The sequence below is a fragment of the Marmota marmota genome, unplaced genomic scaffold (genome assembly GCF_001458135.2).
Source record: "Marmota marmota marmota unplaced genomic scaffold, marMar, whole genome shotgun sequence".
NCBI classification, from domain to species: Eukaryota; Metazoa; Chordata; class Mammalia; order Rodentia; family Sciuridae; genus Marmota; species Marmota marmota.
In genome coordinates this window covers 2,501,914-2,519,950 of record NW_026000075.1, presented here as the reverse complement: position 1 = coordinate 2,519,950, position 18,037 = coordinate 2,501,914, and the positions used below count along the sequence as shown (strand labels likewise).

The following is an 18,037-nucleotide window of genomic DNA, read 5'->3' as shown; positions in this document are numbered from 1 at the left end:
TTGAGGATGAAATTAAAACATTCCATGATAAATAAAAATCGAAAGCACTCACAACTAGAAGAAAGCCTACACTACAGAGAATTCTCAACAAAATATTTCATGAAAATGAAGTGAAAAAAAAAAAGTAAAAACCAGCAAAGGGAGGATCTACACTAAAGGAACATTCAACCCAAAGGAGAAACTTAGACAAATCAAAAACCAGAAATAAATCAAAATAACAGGGAATACGAATCATATCTCAATAATAACCTTGAATGTTCATGGCCTCAACTCAGCAATCAAAAGACATAGATTGGCAGATTGGATTAAAAAGCAAGACCCAACAATATGCTATCTTCAAGAGACTCCCCTCATGGGCAAAGACATCCACAGGTCAAAAGTGAAAGGATGGGAAAAAAACTTATCACTCATAAGGATTGCGTAAACAAGCAGGGGTTTCCATTCTTGTTTCAGATAAAGTAGATTTCAAACCAAAATTAATTGAAGAAACAAAGATGGACATTTCATACTTCTTAAGGGAAGTATATATAAGCAGGACATAACAATTATAAATATTATGCCCCAAACAATGGAGCATCTATGTACATCAAACAAACCCTTCTCAATTTCAAGAGTCAAACTGACCACAACACAATAATACCGGGTGACTTTAACACATCTCTCTCACTACTGAACAGATCTAATAAATGAATTCAGCAAAGTAGCAGGACATAAAATCAACACCCACAAATCAAACGCATTCCTATACATCAGCGATAAATCCACTGAACGAGAAATTAGGAAAACTACTCCATTCACAATAGCCTCAAAAAAAAAAAAATACCTGGGAATTAATCTAACAAAAGAGGTGAAAACCTCTATAATAAAAACTACAGAACACTAAAGAAAAATTGAAGAAAACCTTAGAATATGGAAAGATCTCCCATGCTCCTGGATAGGCAGAGTTAATACTGTCAAAATGGCCATATCACCAAAAGCATTATATAGATTTAATGCAATTTCTATTAAAATCCCAATGAAGACTGACTTCATAGAAATAGAAAAGACATTCATGAAATTTATTTGGAAAAATAAAAGACCAAGAATATTGGTCTTTTAATTGCTTTGGCTAAAGCAATCCTTAGCAAGAAAAGTGAAGCAGGAGGCATCACAATACCAGAACTTAAACTGTACTACAGAGCTGTAGTAACAAAAATGGCATGGCATTGGCACCAAAATAGACTTGCAGACCAAAGGTACAGAATAGAGGACACAGAGACAAACTCATATAAATACGGTTATCTTATACTAGGCAAGGGTGCCAAAAACATTCACTGGAGACAAGAAAGCATATTCAACAAATGGTGCTGGCAAAACTGGAAAATTGACAAAACTAAGCAAAATGAAATTAAACCTCTATCTCTTACCCTGTACAAAAATCAACTCAATGTGGATCAAAGACTTAGGCACTAGCACAGAGACCCTGCGCCTAATAGAAGAAAAATTGGGCCAAAATATGCACCATGTCGGCCTAGGATCTGACTTCCTTAACAAGACTCCTAAAGCACAAGAAGTAAAATCAAGAATCAATAAATGGGATGAGTTCAAATTAAAAAGCTTCTTCTCAGCAAAGGAAACAATAACAAGAGACAACCTACAGATTGGAAGAAAATCTTTACCACATGCACTTCCAATAAAGCATTAATCTCTAGGATATATAAAGAACTTAACAAACTTAACACCAAAAATAAATAAATAAATAGCCCAATCAATAAATGGGCTAAGGAACTAAACAGACACTTCAAAGAAGAAGAAACACATTGATCAACAAATATATGAAAAAGTGTTCAACATCTCTAGCAATTAGAAAAATGCAAATCAAACCTACTCTAAGATTTTGTCTCCTACCAGAATGGCAATCATCAAGAATACAGGAAACAATAAATGTTGGCAAGGATGTGGTGAAAAATGTACACTCATACATTACTGGTGGGACTGCAAATTGGTGCAACCACTATGGAAATCAGTATGGAGATGTCCTCAGAAAATTGGGAATGGAACCAGCATTTGACCCAGCTATCCCACTCCTTAGTTTATACCAAAAGGACTTAAAATCAGCATACTATAGTGATGCAGCCACATCAATGTTTATAGCATATCAATTCACAATAGCTAAGCTATGGAACCAACCTAGGTGCACTTCAATAGATGAATGATGAATGGATAAAGAAAATATGGTATATATATATATGCAATGGAATATTGCTCAGCTTTAAAGAAGAGCAAAATGATGGCATTTGCCAGTAAATGGTCACAGTTAGAGAATATAATGCTAAGCAAAATAAGCCAATCCCACAAAACCAAAAACCAAATGTTTTCTCTAATATGCAGATGCTAATTCACAATAAGGCGGGGGGCACTAGGAAAGAATAGTGTTACCTTAGATTAGGTAGAGGGAAGTGATGGGAGGAGAAGGGAGGGGATGTGGGTACAGGAAAGATAGTAGAATGAAACAGACATTATTACTGTATGTATATATGTGATGACCAATATGATTCTGCACACTCAGAAAAATGAGAAATTATATCCCATCTATGTATGATATATCAAAGTGCACCAATGCGTTCTACTGTCATGTATAACTAATTAAAACAAATAAAAAATTTTAAAATAAAAAAATAATAATTGCTGGTGAGGATGTGGGGAAAAGATATGCTTATACATCATTGATGGGACTGCAAATTAATACAACCACTTTGGAACGCATATGGAGATTTCTTAAAAGACTGATGGGAATGACCATCTTACCCAGCTATCCCACTCCTTGGTATTAATCTAAAATAATTAAAATCAGTATACTATAATGACATATACATACAAGTGCTTAGAGCAGCACAATTCATAACAGCCAAGTTATGAAACCAGTCTAGGTGCCTACCAACAGATAAATGGTTAAAGAAAACATTATATATATATATATATATATATATATATATATATATACACACACACACACACACACACACACACACACACACACACTATGGAGTTCTACTCAACCATAAAGAAGAACAAAATGTCATTTGTTGGTAAATGGATGGTACTGGAGAACATCATACTTCATGAAATAAGCCAGACTCAGAAAGTCTAGGGACAAAACATGTATGTTTTCATTCATATGTGGAAGCTAGAGAAAGAAAAATGAAATTAAAAATGGGGAATCTCATGAAAATAAAAGGGAGATCAGTAGAATGTAAGCAAGGGTCAAAGGGAGGGGAAAGGAAAGGGAAAGCAGAAGAACTGGGGAATGAAGTTGACCAAATCATGCCATGTGCAAGCATAAGTACTACACAATACATTCCAATTTTATATATTACTATAATGTACCAATTAAAAATAAATATATAAATAAATAAAAGGAAAACCAATAGAGTAGAAGAAGAAGATCAGGAAAGGAAGGGTGGATGGAAAAAGAAAGTACTGGGGATTGAAATGAAAGAACCTAGGTTATACACATTTATTTTAATTTTTTATTTATTTTTAAAAATATTTTTAGTTGTAGATGGACACCATACCCTTATCTTGTTTATTTAGTTTTATGTGGTGCTGGGGAGCGAACCCAGTGCCTTGCATGTGCTAGGCACATGTTCTACCACTGCGCCACAAATTCAGCCCTGTTATATGCATTTATGAATATTTAAAATTAACTCCATTATTATGCATAACTATAATGCACTAAAAATAAAACAAATGTTAAAAAAAAAGAAGCAGGACATGTGGTACTAGATTGATAGATATCATTTAATGCCGAAAAAATAGATACATCAGATACACACCAAAGGACATCATCAGGAAATTCCAGGACACTGGCTGGGTGTGGTAGTGCAGGCCTGTAATCTCAGCATTTCGGGAGTCTGAGGCAGAAGAATCACAAGTTTGAGGTCAGCCTCAGAAATTTAGTGAGACCCTCAGCAACTTAGATAGACCGTGCCTCAAAAAAAAGTAAAAAGAGCTGGATATGTAGCTCAGTGGTAAAGAAACACTTCATTCATTCCTCAGTACTAGAAAAATAGTAACAACAACAACAACAACAAAAAGTGCATAGGGGGATAAACAAATGTTTCTAACAGAGGAGAAATGAAGTCAGTAAGTTCCTGAGATGTTGGTTAAGGGAGATATCAGAATGATAGTTGAAATGGGTGTAATAAGACCAGTTTAGAAGAGGTGAAAAGTCTCTGGGAGAGTTAGGCATGGTGGCTCACACACATAATTCCAGTGACTTGGGAGGCTAAGACAGGAGGATCACAAGTTTAAGGTCAGCCTTGGCAATTTGGAGAGCCCCTGAGCAATTAAAGTGAAAGGGTTTAGGAATGTAGTTCAGTAGTAAAGCACCCCTGGGCTCAATCCCAGTAATAATAATAATAAATAACAACAATAATCTCTGGGATAGATTTTTTCTTCAATATAAACTCCTGATAGAATGCTTGCTGTGAATTAATTTTCTTTCTTCCTTCCTTCCTTCCTTCCTTCCTTCCTTCCTTCCTTCCTTCCTTCCTTCCTTCCTTCCTTCCTTCCTTTCTTTCTTTCTTTCTTTCTTTCTTTCTTTCTTTCTTTCTTTCTTTCTTGGCACTGGGAATTGGCTTAAGCCACATCCCAGCCCTTTTTATTTTATTTTTTTTATTTTGAGGCAGGGTCTCACTAATTTGCTTAGGGCCTCACTAACTTGCAGAAGTTGGCTTTGAACTTGTGACACTGGGATGCTGGGATAACAGACATGTGCCACCATATCCAGCTATGGATGAATTTCTTTAGTGACCCTTTAGACAATTAATAACTTAGGTTTGTATTACTGCTAAGTAGGTAGGACATTAACCAACTTAAAAAAGTCAAGTGAAAACTGTAGGAAAAATACAGATTCATTCTAGAGAAGTAATCTTCATTTATCTTATGGTTTAAATCTGAATTAATGAATATACTAAAATACTAATCTAGCCTAAATCCAATGTGAGTGAAGTGTAGGAAGAGCAATAGCAAGGATGCATATGTAAATAGCAGCAGTAAGGGAAGAAACCGAAGGCCCCTTCTTCTACATTGGGGTGTCAATAGATAATGCCCACATTATTTAGATATTTGGAAGATAGCAAAAATAATAAGCTGAAAATGTAAAAAATTTCCTTTCTTCTCTAGGAAAGGAAAAATGGTTATTTAGAGGAATGAGACCTTGAATTTTTCTAAAAATTTCTTGTAAACTAATTGATTCTTTAATAAGGTACAAAAATTGACACTGAAAAAGAAAGAAGTAACTTTTTCAGAAGAATGAGAATCTACCTGGTCTGCTCTGCAGAGAATCCAGGACTGGGATGCATTGAACATAGAACTGGGAATCCAGGTTCTGGTAGCCCCAGTGGTGATGAAGAGAAGTAGAGAAATGTTCAGGTGAATGGACAAGACATTTCTCAACTTCATATTACTATTCCAGGACCACACAATCAGGTAATTTTTGCACTCTGTGTGTGTGTGTATGTGTGTGCATATGTATGTATGTGTGTTATAGTTAAAGCATCGTCCGGGTTTCATAAACTGACTTTCAGACCACTCACATATAATCAAATCAAGCCTTTATTGAAGCACACAGGTGGCGACTAACCAGAACATAAAGCCTTTCCCCTGATCAGCCCCAAACAATAGCAAGGGCGCTCCTTATAAGCCTGAAAACTGCAAAAGGGAGTTTGGGGGTCTAGCCAATGCAAGCAAGCCAAGTTACAGAAGTGAGAGTGTGCAGTCAAGTGGAGGGAAGCCTAACCAACCACAGTTAGCCCAGTCACCCCAGTTACAGAAACAGAGCCCTGTTATCCTAGTTACAGAAACAATGCCCCATTAGAAAGTTCCGAGTTCTTAAAGGTTTCTATAGCAAAAGGAAAAGAACATCTTGCCCTGGTCAGGACCCTTCTACTTGGCATGGTTGTTTTACAAAATGGAGTTACTAAACAAAATAGGGTCTCTTTGGCTTGATATCACATGTGTATGTGTGTTAATAGAAGTGGAACCCAGGGGCACTCTACCAATGAACTATACTCCAACCCTTTTTAATTATTTTTTATTTTATTTACTTATTCATTTATTATTTGGGGTCAGGGTCTCACTAAGTCACTTTGGAGCCTCACTAAATTGCTAAGACTGGTTTTGAGCTTGCAATCCTCCTACTTCAGCTTTCCTAGTTGCTGGGATTATAGGCATGCTCTGGAATTATAGGCATGTGCCCCATGCCCGATCAACTTATTTATTTATTTATATTTTTGAGACAGAGTCTCTCTATGTTCCCCAGGCTGGCCTTGATTTGAGGTTATAGGTATGTGCCACAATACCCAGCTTCTCCCCTTTCTTATCACATCTCTAGCTACTTGGCCTCATCTCTTCCATATTTTAAATATCTCCACTTCATCTTATCATCTAGCTCTCATCGTTGTTCTTCAGTATATATTTTTTTCTTGTATGGTGATAGAGATTGAACCCTGGCATGGTTCATGCTAAGCGTGTGCTCCACCACTGAGCCATACCCACACTATTTCTTCAGTTTCTCCTCATTTCTTCTAAGTACAAATATACTTTTAACCGGTTTCTGCTTTTTCTATTGTGATTTTTCAATCTTTATTTTTCTTTACAGATAAGAATTCTCTTTTTTAAACAACAATAACAACAACAACAAAAAAGAATTATTTTGTTAAGGGTGGGGATATAACTCAATGGTAGAGCACTTACCTAGCATGAACAAGGGCCCCTGGTTCAATCCCCAGTACCACAGACACAAAATTCTTGTTAAACTCAACCATAATCACAGAGTCTCCCTATCTCCCCATCTCTAAACATGTGATGGCTTGTTCATTTTCTGACTTTGTGAGAAATAGAAATTCCAGTGATCCAGGGGCTCAGGTTGTGGCTTAGTGGGAGAGTGCTCACTTACCACGTGCAGGGCCCTGGGTTCAATCCTCAGTACCACATAAACATAAAATAAAGGTATTGTATCCATCTACAACTAAATAAACAAAATATTAAAAAAAAAGAAAAGAAATTTCAGTGGTCCGTTTTCAGAATACAGTATTTAGCTTGAAATGTAAAATTACTTGGGATATAAGAAAAGCAACTGGAGTGGAGAGCAAAGTAGGAAGGTATAAGCAGTTAACATTGGAGTGTAACAAATACATAGACCCTTGAAAAACAGAAGGAAAAAGGGAAGGGGCCGGCCTGTCTAAAAAGATAAACTATACATGTTCGAAAATGCACTTACCCCAAGAAGGTCTTCCTGATGCAGGAGAATAGGGGAGGTAGAGACAACTAAAGGTGCATTTCTTTAAATAACCCAAGAGGAGACAGTAAAACCTAGGTGATGTTTGGGAAGATAGTACACCCCATGTAGTCAGCCAATGAGGAATCAAGGGAGGAACCCTGTGCACTATGTGTGCCGGCTCATCCAGACACTCGATCTTGCAAGACCATCATTAAAAGCCTTACTTTCTCTGTACCTTTTGTCTCTCAGTCCATTCTTTGGGTTTGGATAGATGAGCTTGATTCTCACAATCATCATCACCATATTTAACATTTGTTGAATACCTAATATGTGACACATTACTATAAGCACCTTATAAGTAGTTTTATTTAATCTTTACATCTGCTTATTTGTAAAAAGTATTTATTTTCATCCCAGTTTCACAACTGTGAAAACCAGGGCACTGAGAGTTTAAATAATTTGCTCAAGTTTAGAGCTAGTAAGTGGAAGAGCCAGAGAGTTTGATTCTACAATCCTTGCTTTTTAGCCTTATATTCCAGCTGCCTTTTAGAAATACATTAATTTCAAATTTTTTAGAGTGACTTATTGTAGTCTTCCCAAGTGGATCAAAAAATCTATCCATCCATTCACTAAATATACATTTATTCTACCAGAACATCATGTAAGTTTATTTCAGATGTAACAGCAATGTTAAAATAGACAAGCTTAATTCTTTTTTTTTTTTTTTTTTCTTTTTGGTACCAGGCATTGAACCCAGGATTGCTTAACCACTGAGTCACATCTCCATGCCTTACTTATATTTGATTTAGAGACAGGCTCTCATGGAGTTGCATAGGGCCTCACTAAGTTGCTGAGGCTGGCTTTGAACTGGAGATTTTCCTGCCTCAGCCTCTCAAGCCACTAGGATTACAGATGTGTGCCACTATGCCTAGCAACAAGCTTAATTCCGGTTTGTTTGTTTGTTTGTTTGTTTTCAAGCCAAACTGTATCCAGCTTTCTTAAAGGTATTTTTCATAAACAATCATGGTATTTCAGACAAGACATGGGCAGACAATCGTTAACAGTATATAACAACTTTCAAAATTCCTTCTTGGGTGGGCTACCAAAATCAGAAAGCCACTGAGTAAGCTCTGAGTAATGAAAGTTTAGAGTGAGGGTTGACATTTCACATTTACATGTTGTTTAACAACTTTTCATGAGTGACCTTGACTTTCTGAAAATGGCAGAATTATTAATCTGAAGATCCACAATGTAAAGGAACTGCTGCTCTTCTGAGGGACACTAACCATCTCAGTGATATCATGGAAAGTTCAGATTGCCTGACACACTGGTAAAACCAATTTTGGAGGGTCAGGTCCTTACAGGTCTGAGTTTAGGGGAGTTAACTCTATGCGGATGGCAGAGGGGGAGAGAAGGACATAAAGATGAATTTGAGTTTTCCATATCACAAGGCATTTGTGCCAAGGTTGCTGTGTGTGACTACATCAGGGAATCCCTCTTCCCAGAAGGAGGAAGTCTCTCAAAACTAGCAGGGAAAGGTGTTTTCCCCGTCAGCAATCCAGCTTTGGAGACATTCTACTAGTGACATATGCTCCCCACACGCCCAAATAAGAACAAAGTATTCTGTGTGCTAACAATGAAGCTTAAACAAACAAACAAAAAAAAGCAAAATGGAATTCTGCATTTTTATAAAACTTGATAAAAAATAGTACTTCAAACTGTACAGTCACCAGAAAGACACAGTTATCAAAAAGACACACTCCTTTTTACATCTACAGCACCTCCAGCTTTCTGTGCCTGGTCTGTTTTGGCAACTCCATTTTCTGCAGGGTTATTCTCATCCTTGCCAGTGCCAGCTTTCCCCTTTTTTTCTTTGAGTACCTTCTCTCCCTTATTGGCAGGGACCTTTTTAGGCTTGGGCTCTGGCTTTGGAGGAGCAGGTTTAGCAGACAACCTTGGATCCTTCACCTTGGCTTTATCTCCTGTAGCATCCACTTCAGTCTTTCTCTTGGACATGGCTGGGGGAGGCAGGCGCTAGATGCCGGGACCCAACAGCCCGTGGCTTTGGTTGGTGCAGGGGTCATTCTTGCCTCTTCTTCACACTGCTCCACAAGCTTAATTCCTCTTTTTTTTTTTTTAGTTGTAGATGAACACAATACCATTGTTTATTTATTTATTTAAAATTTATTTTTAGTTTTAGATGGACACAGTATCTTTATTTTACATTTATGTGGTGCTGAGGATCGAACCTTTTATGTGGTGCTGAGCCTTACACATGCTAGGCAAGTGCTCTACCATTGAACCACAATCCCAGCCCCCAAGCTTAATTCTTAATTGCACAATAAATATTTATGAAATACTAAATACAGTTAATTTTTTTTTTTAAAGGGATCTGGGTTGTAGCATACTTGCCTAGCATATGCAAGGCCCTGGGTTCCATCCCAAGCAATGCAAAAACAAACAAACAACTTCCAAGAGAATATAGGTTGCTGAAAAATATTATGAGTAAAAATGTTGTAAACAATTAAGTATATAAATCTGGTGTGGTGGCCCACACCTATAATTCCAGCTACTAAGAAGCCCTAAGTAGGATGATCACAAGTTTGAAGCCAGCCTCAAAACTTGGTGGGACCCTGTCTCCAAATAAAATAAAAAAGACTTGAGTTGTGGCTTTATGGTAGAGTACTACTACTACTGGTTTCAATTAACAACAACAACAATAATAACAACAATTAAGGATGATGTGGTGGTATACACCTGTAATCCCAGTGACTTGTGAGACTGAGACAGGAGGATTACAAGTTCAAAGCCAGCTTCAGCAAAAGCGAGGCACTAAGCAACTCAGTGAGACCCTGTCTCTAAATAAAATACAAAAGGGCTGGGGATGTGGCTCAGTGGTTGAGTGCCTCTGAGTTCAATCCCTGTATCCCCCCTCCCCCCAAAAATGTATACAATATAATGAAATAAAAATATTTCAATATTCTATGTGAAAAGAGTGAAAAGTTTCAACTGAACTAAGTTTTCCTTTTTCATTCTTGCAGTAATTTTAATCTGCAAGATGCCATTAAATTGCCTTGTGCTCTATAGAAGCTCTTCCTTTTTTTAATACCAGGGATTGAACCCATGGGTACCTGATCAATGAGCCCTATACTGAGCCCTTTTTATTTGAGACAGATTCTCTTGCTAAATTGCTTAGGATCTCACTAAACTGGTGAGGCTGCCTTGAACTTGCAATCCCTCTGCCTCAGCCTCTCAAATTGCTGGGATTATAGGTGTGTGCCACAACACCTGGCTCACCTGTTTTCTTTTCTAAAAAGTAAAGCCTGCCTGGCTTAAGTCCATAGGATACAATACCTTCCTTAGCAAACAACTTGTTATCTGCAGGGTAAATGCTGTCCCAAAATACAGATAAGCAGAACACAAGCTACTCTGAAGCAGGACTTTAGTGACATTTACACAGACAGATCAGATCTCAGAACTCAGGAAGATAATGACAATTCCCCTCAACCATAAAATCAATTAAGAACAGCTTCCACTTAGAATTGGTCAGCTTGGGCCAAAGTGAAAGTGATCTAGCTTTGTCATGAACAATGGGGACTTGAAACTCTATTGTCATCCTGCTGTACTCTCTGGAAATGTCCTTGGGACACCCTAATGAAATTGGAGAGCAGAAGAGGCACATTGTCCCTTTCTCTGAGAGGACCCAATCTCACCTTTGAAAGTGTCCCCTTCTCCCCATTTCCTATCCTTTCTAATAAACTCATGCTTGTTATTATTCTGAGTGACTTGTGTGAAATTGTTCGCTCTGCTCAGGAGAATCAGTGTTTGAAGGGGGGCCGCTGAGCTGGCTTGGTTTTGTGGCAGTCCCTAGCCCTGTAACACCACCACTCACAGCTTGATCCTTTTACTTATTTATTACTTATTTGTTTATTTTTTGTGGTACCAGGAATTGATGTGGCTGTGTCCCTGTAGTATTCGGTTTTTAAGTCCTTTGTTTATAGACCGAGGGCCTTGCTCATTTTAGATGAGTGCTTTACCACTGAGCTGCACTTCCAGCCCCATTATTAAGTTTGATCTCAGCTGTTTATGTGCTTTGTCCATTTTTCTATGGGATTATTTAGATCATTGGTACAAAACATAGCCTTTTTTCTTTCATATGTGTTCTATTTTGTCTCTAGATTATCTTTTTGTGACTGAAAGCTTGGTCCTTGTCCCTGATGCCAATCTAATAATGAGGACATGGTTTTGAGAAAAAGGAAAAAGGTTTATTGCTTTGCTAGCAAAGGAGAAACACAGGGGACTCCTGTCCCAAAGGCTGTAATTCTATCTGTAGAGGTGATTCAGAGAAATGGGATTAGGGAGGAGAGATCAGGAAGGAGAAGATCAAAGAAAAGAAGATCAGGATGGAGAAGGTTAGAGAAAAGAAGATCAGGGAGAAGTTCAGGGAAAAGAAACACTTAAGTTTCAAAGCCACAAGGCATATAGTCAGAGTAACAAGTGAAGTCTTGTTACATTCTGAGAATCAAACCCAGTGCCTCACACATACTAGGCAAGCACTCTATCACTGAGCTAACACAACAGCACAGAGTTAGGTTACTTTAGCTGGGTGTGGTGGTACCCTTATAATCCCAGCAACTCAGGAGGCTGAGGCTGGAGGATTGAAGTTTTGAGGTCAGCCTCAGTGATTTAGTGAGACCCTGTCTCAGTATAAAAAACTAAAAAAGGGTTGGGGATATAGCTCAGTGGTAAAACACCCCACTGTACACACACACACACACACACACACACACAAAGTCTGAAAACACACACAAAATTAAAAAGTAATTTTCCTTAATATTGTAACCAAAAGCTTGGTTCTTGTCCTGGACACCAATCCAATAATGAAGGCAAGGTCTTAAAAAAAAAAAAAAAAATTTATTGCTTTGCTAGAAAAGGAGAAACACAGGGGACTTCTGTCCCAAAGGTTGTGATTCTGCCTATTCACAGGAACAGGGGGGCTTTTACAGAGGTGATTCAGAGAAAATGAGATTAGGGAGGAAAGACTAGGAAGGAGAAATTCAGGGAAAAAAAGAAATTAAGGGAGGAGAAGTTTAGGGAAAAGCAAGATCTCAGAATATCAGGGCAAAGAAGGTCAGGGAGGAGAGGGTTAGGAAAAAGAAGATCAGGGAGGAGTTTAGGGGAAAAGAAAAAAATGTGTATGTTTCAAAGCCATATGTAGTCAAAGTATCAAGTGAATACCTGTTACAGTATTATTATTATTATTTTTTTTTGCAGTATTGGATATGGAACTCAAGGCCTTTGCTGAGGTAAGTCCCCAACCTCAATATTAATTTCTTTTTCTTTTTCTTTTTTTTGGTACCAGGGGAGCTTACCCATGGAGCTGCATCCCCAGCATTTTATTTTTTTATTTTTTAATTTTGAAACAAGGTCTTGCTAAACTACCTAAGTCCTCTTTAGGTCACTGAGGCTGGCTTTGAACTTATGATCCTCTTGTCTCAGCCTTCCGAGTTGTTGGGATTACAGATATGTGCCGCTGTGCCAGGCCTTGATACTAATTCTTATATTCCATAGCTAATAATGTGCTATGATTAAAAATATCAAAGATGCCTACTCAGAATCTGAGTCTTTTTTTCAATACTTGGGATTGAACCTAGGAGCCCTCTACCACTGAGTTACATCTCCAAGCCTTTTTATTTTTTATTTTAAGATAGGGTCTTGCTAAATTGCTGAGGCTGGACTCCAACTTGTGATCCTCCTTCCTCAGCCTCCTGAGTTGCTGGGATTACAGACATGTGCCACTGCACCTGGCTTGAAATATTTCAAATTATGTCTCTGGAATCATTCATTCATTAACTATTTAGAAAATCAGGCACAATTTATTCTAGGAACTGCCTTTTTGAAAATTTTAAAGTTATTTTAGAATTCTCAATTCTTGGTTTCTTGAAGGAAAACTCTGGTCTCAATTTAGACAAGTTAAAATTATTTTTCAAGTATACTACTTTGAGAATATTCAAAATAATGTTTTACAGATCAATACACCAAAAACAAAAACAAACACAAAGCTAGAATTACAAAAGCTAGTTTTAAGTTCTTAATTGACATTATTACTGATGTAAGTGAAAGGATTTAAGCAGCAGAAACTTCCACATCTTGATGTAACAGAGGTTACTTTATTTATGCATTGAAGATAGCTCTTGCTACTCTGCCACTAAAACTTACTTTTATTTTTTTATTTTATATTTTATGGTGCTTTTTTATTGGTTGTTCAAAGCATTACAATGCTCTTGACATATCATATTTCATACATTTGATTCAAGTTAAAACTTACTTTTAAAAAGGTCATGTTTCTTTCTCTTCCTCTCTCCCTGCTCCTCCCTAATCTCTCCCCTTCCCTAATTTCAGGGGAAATAGGATTACCTTTCTTCCCTATCCAAGGCAGATTTATCTGTCCTCCAACCACCATAGCAATGCAGTAATCTAGACTTTGAGGATGGTACCAGAATATCTCAGAAATGACTATCTCCCAAATTAGCAAGTGAATTACAACTCCAAGAGAGAACACTTGGAATGTAACCTTTGAGTCACAGCCTCTGGGACTGGAGTCCCCTGAGTTTCTCCATTGATAGCAAAGCAGGAAGCCTTCTTTTTTCTTAAAACTATGTCCTCATTATTGGATTAGCATCAAGGACAAGGACCAAGCTTTTGGTAACTGTGACATTGGTCTGTTTGGGTGTATGACAGTAATATGGGTGGCTCCATTTTGATTTTTAGTCTGGCCTGTTGCAGCAGCTTAGTCCAAAACTATGTCTTCTGTAATTTCTATTTAACAAAGTTTTCACTGCGTGCTTACTTTTATTGTTAAAACATATTTTTCTATTTAATTTATAATTTAAAAATTAACAATACTGGTTTTTATTTTTTATTAACTCTTTTTTTTTTTCAAAGGCATAGCAGAAGTTTATTTAGGAAAGTAGATACACATTCAAGGAAGAATGGGGGGGGCTGGGGATGTGGCTCAAGCGGTAGCTCGCTTGCCTGGCATGCTTGCAGCCCAGGTTCGATCCTCAGCACCACATACAAACAAAGATGTTGTGTCCGCCGAAAACTAAAAATAAATATTAAAATTCTCTCTCTAAAAAAAAATAATAATTGTGGTTATATATTAAAAAAAAAAGTAAAATAAACCAAGAACTTATTTCTGAGTTGTTTTTTTTTTTTTTTTTAAAAAAAGGAAGAATGGGGGCAATCTCAAAAGGAGACACCTTTGGGGTAAAGCAAAGAATATGCAATCAAGGGAGAATGTGGAGTATCTGCAGAGAGAGACATAGCTACTTTTTCTTTTTGAAATACTGCTTTTTAATACAGAAAACTTGGAAAACATAGAAAAGCTCAAAGAAAAATAATTCATAATCCTGCTGTCCTAAGAGAACCATAGTTAACATCTTGGTAAAGTCTCTATCTCTCTTTTTTTTTCCTGAGCCAGGCTGGAAATCAACCAAAGACCTCACACATTAGTCAAGTAGTCTACCACTAAGCTATACAGTCAGTCCTGTAAAAGTCTTTATAATACATTTTCCATCTCTCTCTCTGAGATATTCCTTCTATAAATTAATCTCTACTGGCTGTTGATTATTCCATGGTATAGTTTTAAAAAAATGACATCTTAATTTCCAATGATTAAGTGATATGTTCATTACAAAAAATTTAGAAAGTACAAAGAATTTGAAATTATACTTTTTTGTCAACCATGAATTCACTTTATGGAAATATCCATCATTAATATTAGGAATATTAACTTCCAGACTATTTATCTTTCTATAGACACACACAATTTTAAATGTGATTATGCATTCTAGTTTTTTTTTTTACTTCTTTTCCTTTTAATACTTTTAATAGTGAATATCTTCATAAGATGATTTTAAAAAAAGATCTTCCCTCAGTGTGGTGGTACACATGTGTAATCCCAGTGGCTCAGGAGGTTGAGGCAGGAGGATTACAAGTTCAAAGTCAGCCTCTGAAATTTAGTGTGGCCCTAAGCAACTTAGCAGGATCTGGTTTCAAAAAAAAAAAAAAAAAAAAAAAATAGGGCTTGGGATATGGTTCAGTAGTTAAGCACTCCTGGGTTTAACCAGTACCAAAAAAATAAAAGGCATATATAAAAAATGTGTACAGGAATCTTTTTATTCCTAATAGCCAAAAAACGGAATTGACCCAAATGCCTGTAAACTGATGAATGAGTAAATAAAATGATGTAAGGAGCTGAGGCTGTAGCTCACCAGAGTTCATGGTTAGCACTTGGGCTTCTCTTGGGCTCCTATCCCCAGTATCAGTCTACCTCCTCTCCACAAATCACAATAAAATGATGGGTGCCCATTCAATGGTATACTGTATTTGACAAAAAGGAATGAGTAGCAATATGTGCTTCTACAGGATGAACCTTGAAAACATGCTAAGTGAAAAGAGGTAGGCATAAAAGACCATATATTACACATTTCTATTTATGTGAAATAGCTAGATAGGTAATCTGTAGAGATAAAAAAAAAAAAACAGATTAATGGCTTCCTGGGGGGTTAGGGTGAAATGGGGAGTGAGTACACTTTCATCCCCCCAGTCTTTTTTTTTTTGGAGTAGTGAAAATGTTCTAAAATTGATTGTGAGCCAGGTGCATTGGCACATACCTGCAATCCCAGCAATTTGGGAGGCTGAGCCAGGAGGATTGTAAATTCTAAGCCAGCCTCAGCTACTTAGTGAGGCCTTAAGCAATTTAGCAAGACCCTGTCTCAAAACATAAGGATTGGGGATGTGGCTGAATGGTTAAACACTCCTGGGTTCAATCCCTAGTGTATTTCTATTTTTTTTTTCTCTCTCTCTCCATATATATCTGCAATTTAGCAGATCCTGACAAATAAAAAATAAATAGGGCAGGGGATGTAGTTTAGTGATAAAGCAACTACGGGTTCAATTCCCAGTACCCAAACCAACCAACCAACCAACCAAACACAAACAAATACAGCTGGTAGCGGTGGAGCACGCCTATAATTCCAGCGGCTGAGACAGGAGGATCAGTAGTTCAAAGCCAGCCTCCGCAAAAAGCGAGGCGCTAAACAACTCAGTGAGACCCTGTCTCTGAATAAAATACAAAATAGGGTTGGGAATGTGGCTCAGTGGTTGAGTACCCCTGAGTTCAATCCCCGTACCCCCCAAAACAAAACAAAACAAACTACAAAACAAAGAATCAAAAACAGGAGAAGAGCAAACCAGCAAGTGTTTAAGAGGACATTTTTAAAAGAACATTTATAACAACACTGAGTACCTTTTGAGTCCCCATTTCCTTTGTGAACCTTTGGAGATGTTTTAAGTGCTAATCAAATGTGTACTTTAAAAAAAAATATTGGAACTAGGGAGTGAACCCCGAGGCGCTTTACCACTATTACATCACCAGTCCTTTAGCTTTGTTTCTTTGTTTTCCTTTTTGTTTTTTGAGGCAGGGTCTTGCAAAATTGCTGAGGCTGGCTTCGAACTTGCCATCCTCTTGCCTCAACTGCTGGAATCCGTGGGATTACAGGGGTGTGTGCCACCGCCCAGCTCAAATGCCAACATTTTTGAGGGGACTCCAAAAGCTAGGCTAGTGGGCATTCCATTGGGAATACCCAGTACTAGCAAAGCATCATTTAAAAGTTTTTCTGTGAAAATGATAATACTACTGTATCATCACACATATAATAGAGCCCTACTAGTATTATTTCGTTAGGCATTCCTTTGGGAAAAAGTTGTGGTATTAAATTGCTAAAACAACATTCAAAGGATCTGTGTCAGGATGCTTTCAGAGTGGGGGTAGGTTCTGGTAGAATCAGACAAGATGGTTCCACTTTTATCTTACTTGTGAAACTGCATGTGTTAGTAAGGCGAAAAGTGGCCTCCCGTTTTGTGAGGTTCTCTGAGTACTTCCAGTAATGAGTATTGACCCAAACTCTGCTCCAGGTTGTGAACACCGCTAAATTGCCCTGAATATACTTAAGTTAAAGTGGTAACACGTGGGGAAGAAAGTTGGCTGAACTGTGATGGGGTGTGGAACTGTGGAATTTGCATATAATAAAGTCCTTATTAAAAAGGTGGGGGTTCAGAGCGCTGGGGTGGACCCGGAGATTTGCTTGGGTTATTTAGGGAAACCCTGTCTCAAAACGAAAAATAAAAAGGGTTGGCGTAGTAGCTCAGTGGTGGAGCGCCCTTGGGTTCAATCCCTAGTAAGGGGCGGAGTCGGGGGAGGGGACGGACCGGAGAGGCGGGAGACCAAAAAAAAAAAAAAGCAACAAAAAACCAAAAAAACCCAAAACAAAAAGCTAGGAGCAAAAAACAGGGTGCAAAAATTTGGAGCACAATAGAATGCACGTTTATGCCTCAGCGGACAATTGGGGTCACCAAAGTTACTCTTCTGAAGGTGAGCAAGTCACTCTGGAGCTGCTAGCCCTTGAAGTTTAAGGGCAGGAGGCCGATCCCTCGTCTGCGAGTGCACAAGCCGGGGAGCCGACCGACTGAGCCGAGCAGGCTTCGGGCTCAGGGGGCGGGGACTCAGGGGCGGGTCAGCAAAGGTCGGGCGATTGTGTCGGGAGGCGAACTGGGAGTAGGCGGTGGCGGGCGGAGCCCACCGCTAGTGATGTAAGAAGCGGAGGGATCCCGCTGGGAGAGTCCGGGCGGTACATTGAGACCCCAGGGGTGCGGGGCGGGGGATCCCAATCTCCTCCCTGTTTTCCCCAGCCCCTCCCCCCGCCTCCT

At 38.2% G+C, this 18,037-nt stretch overlaps 1 protein-coding gene across 1 annotated transcript; it reads right to left on the bottom strand.

The window, feature by feature from the left end:
- Window positions 1-9,010: 9,010 nt before the first annotated feature.
- Window positions 9,011-9,280, bottom strand: LOC107149516 (non-histone chromosomal protein HMG-17-like). The gene has a single exon (XM_048814378.1). The coding sequence runs from the start codon at window positions 9,278-9,280 to the stop codon at window positions 9,011-9,013; it is 270 nt and encodes an 89-aa protein (XP_048670335.1).
- Between the last annotated feature and the right edge of the window lie 8,757 nt (window positions 9,281-18,037).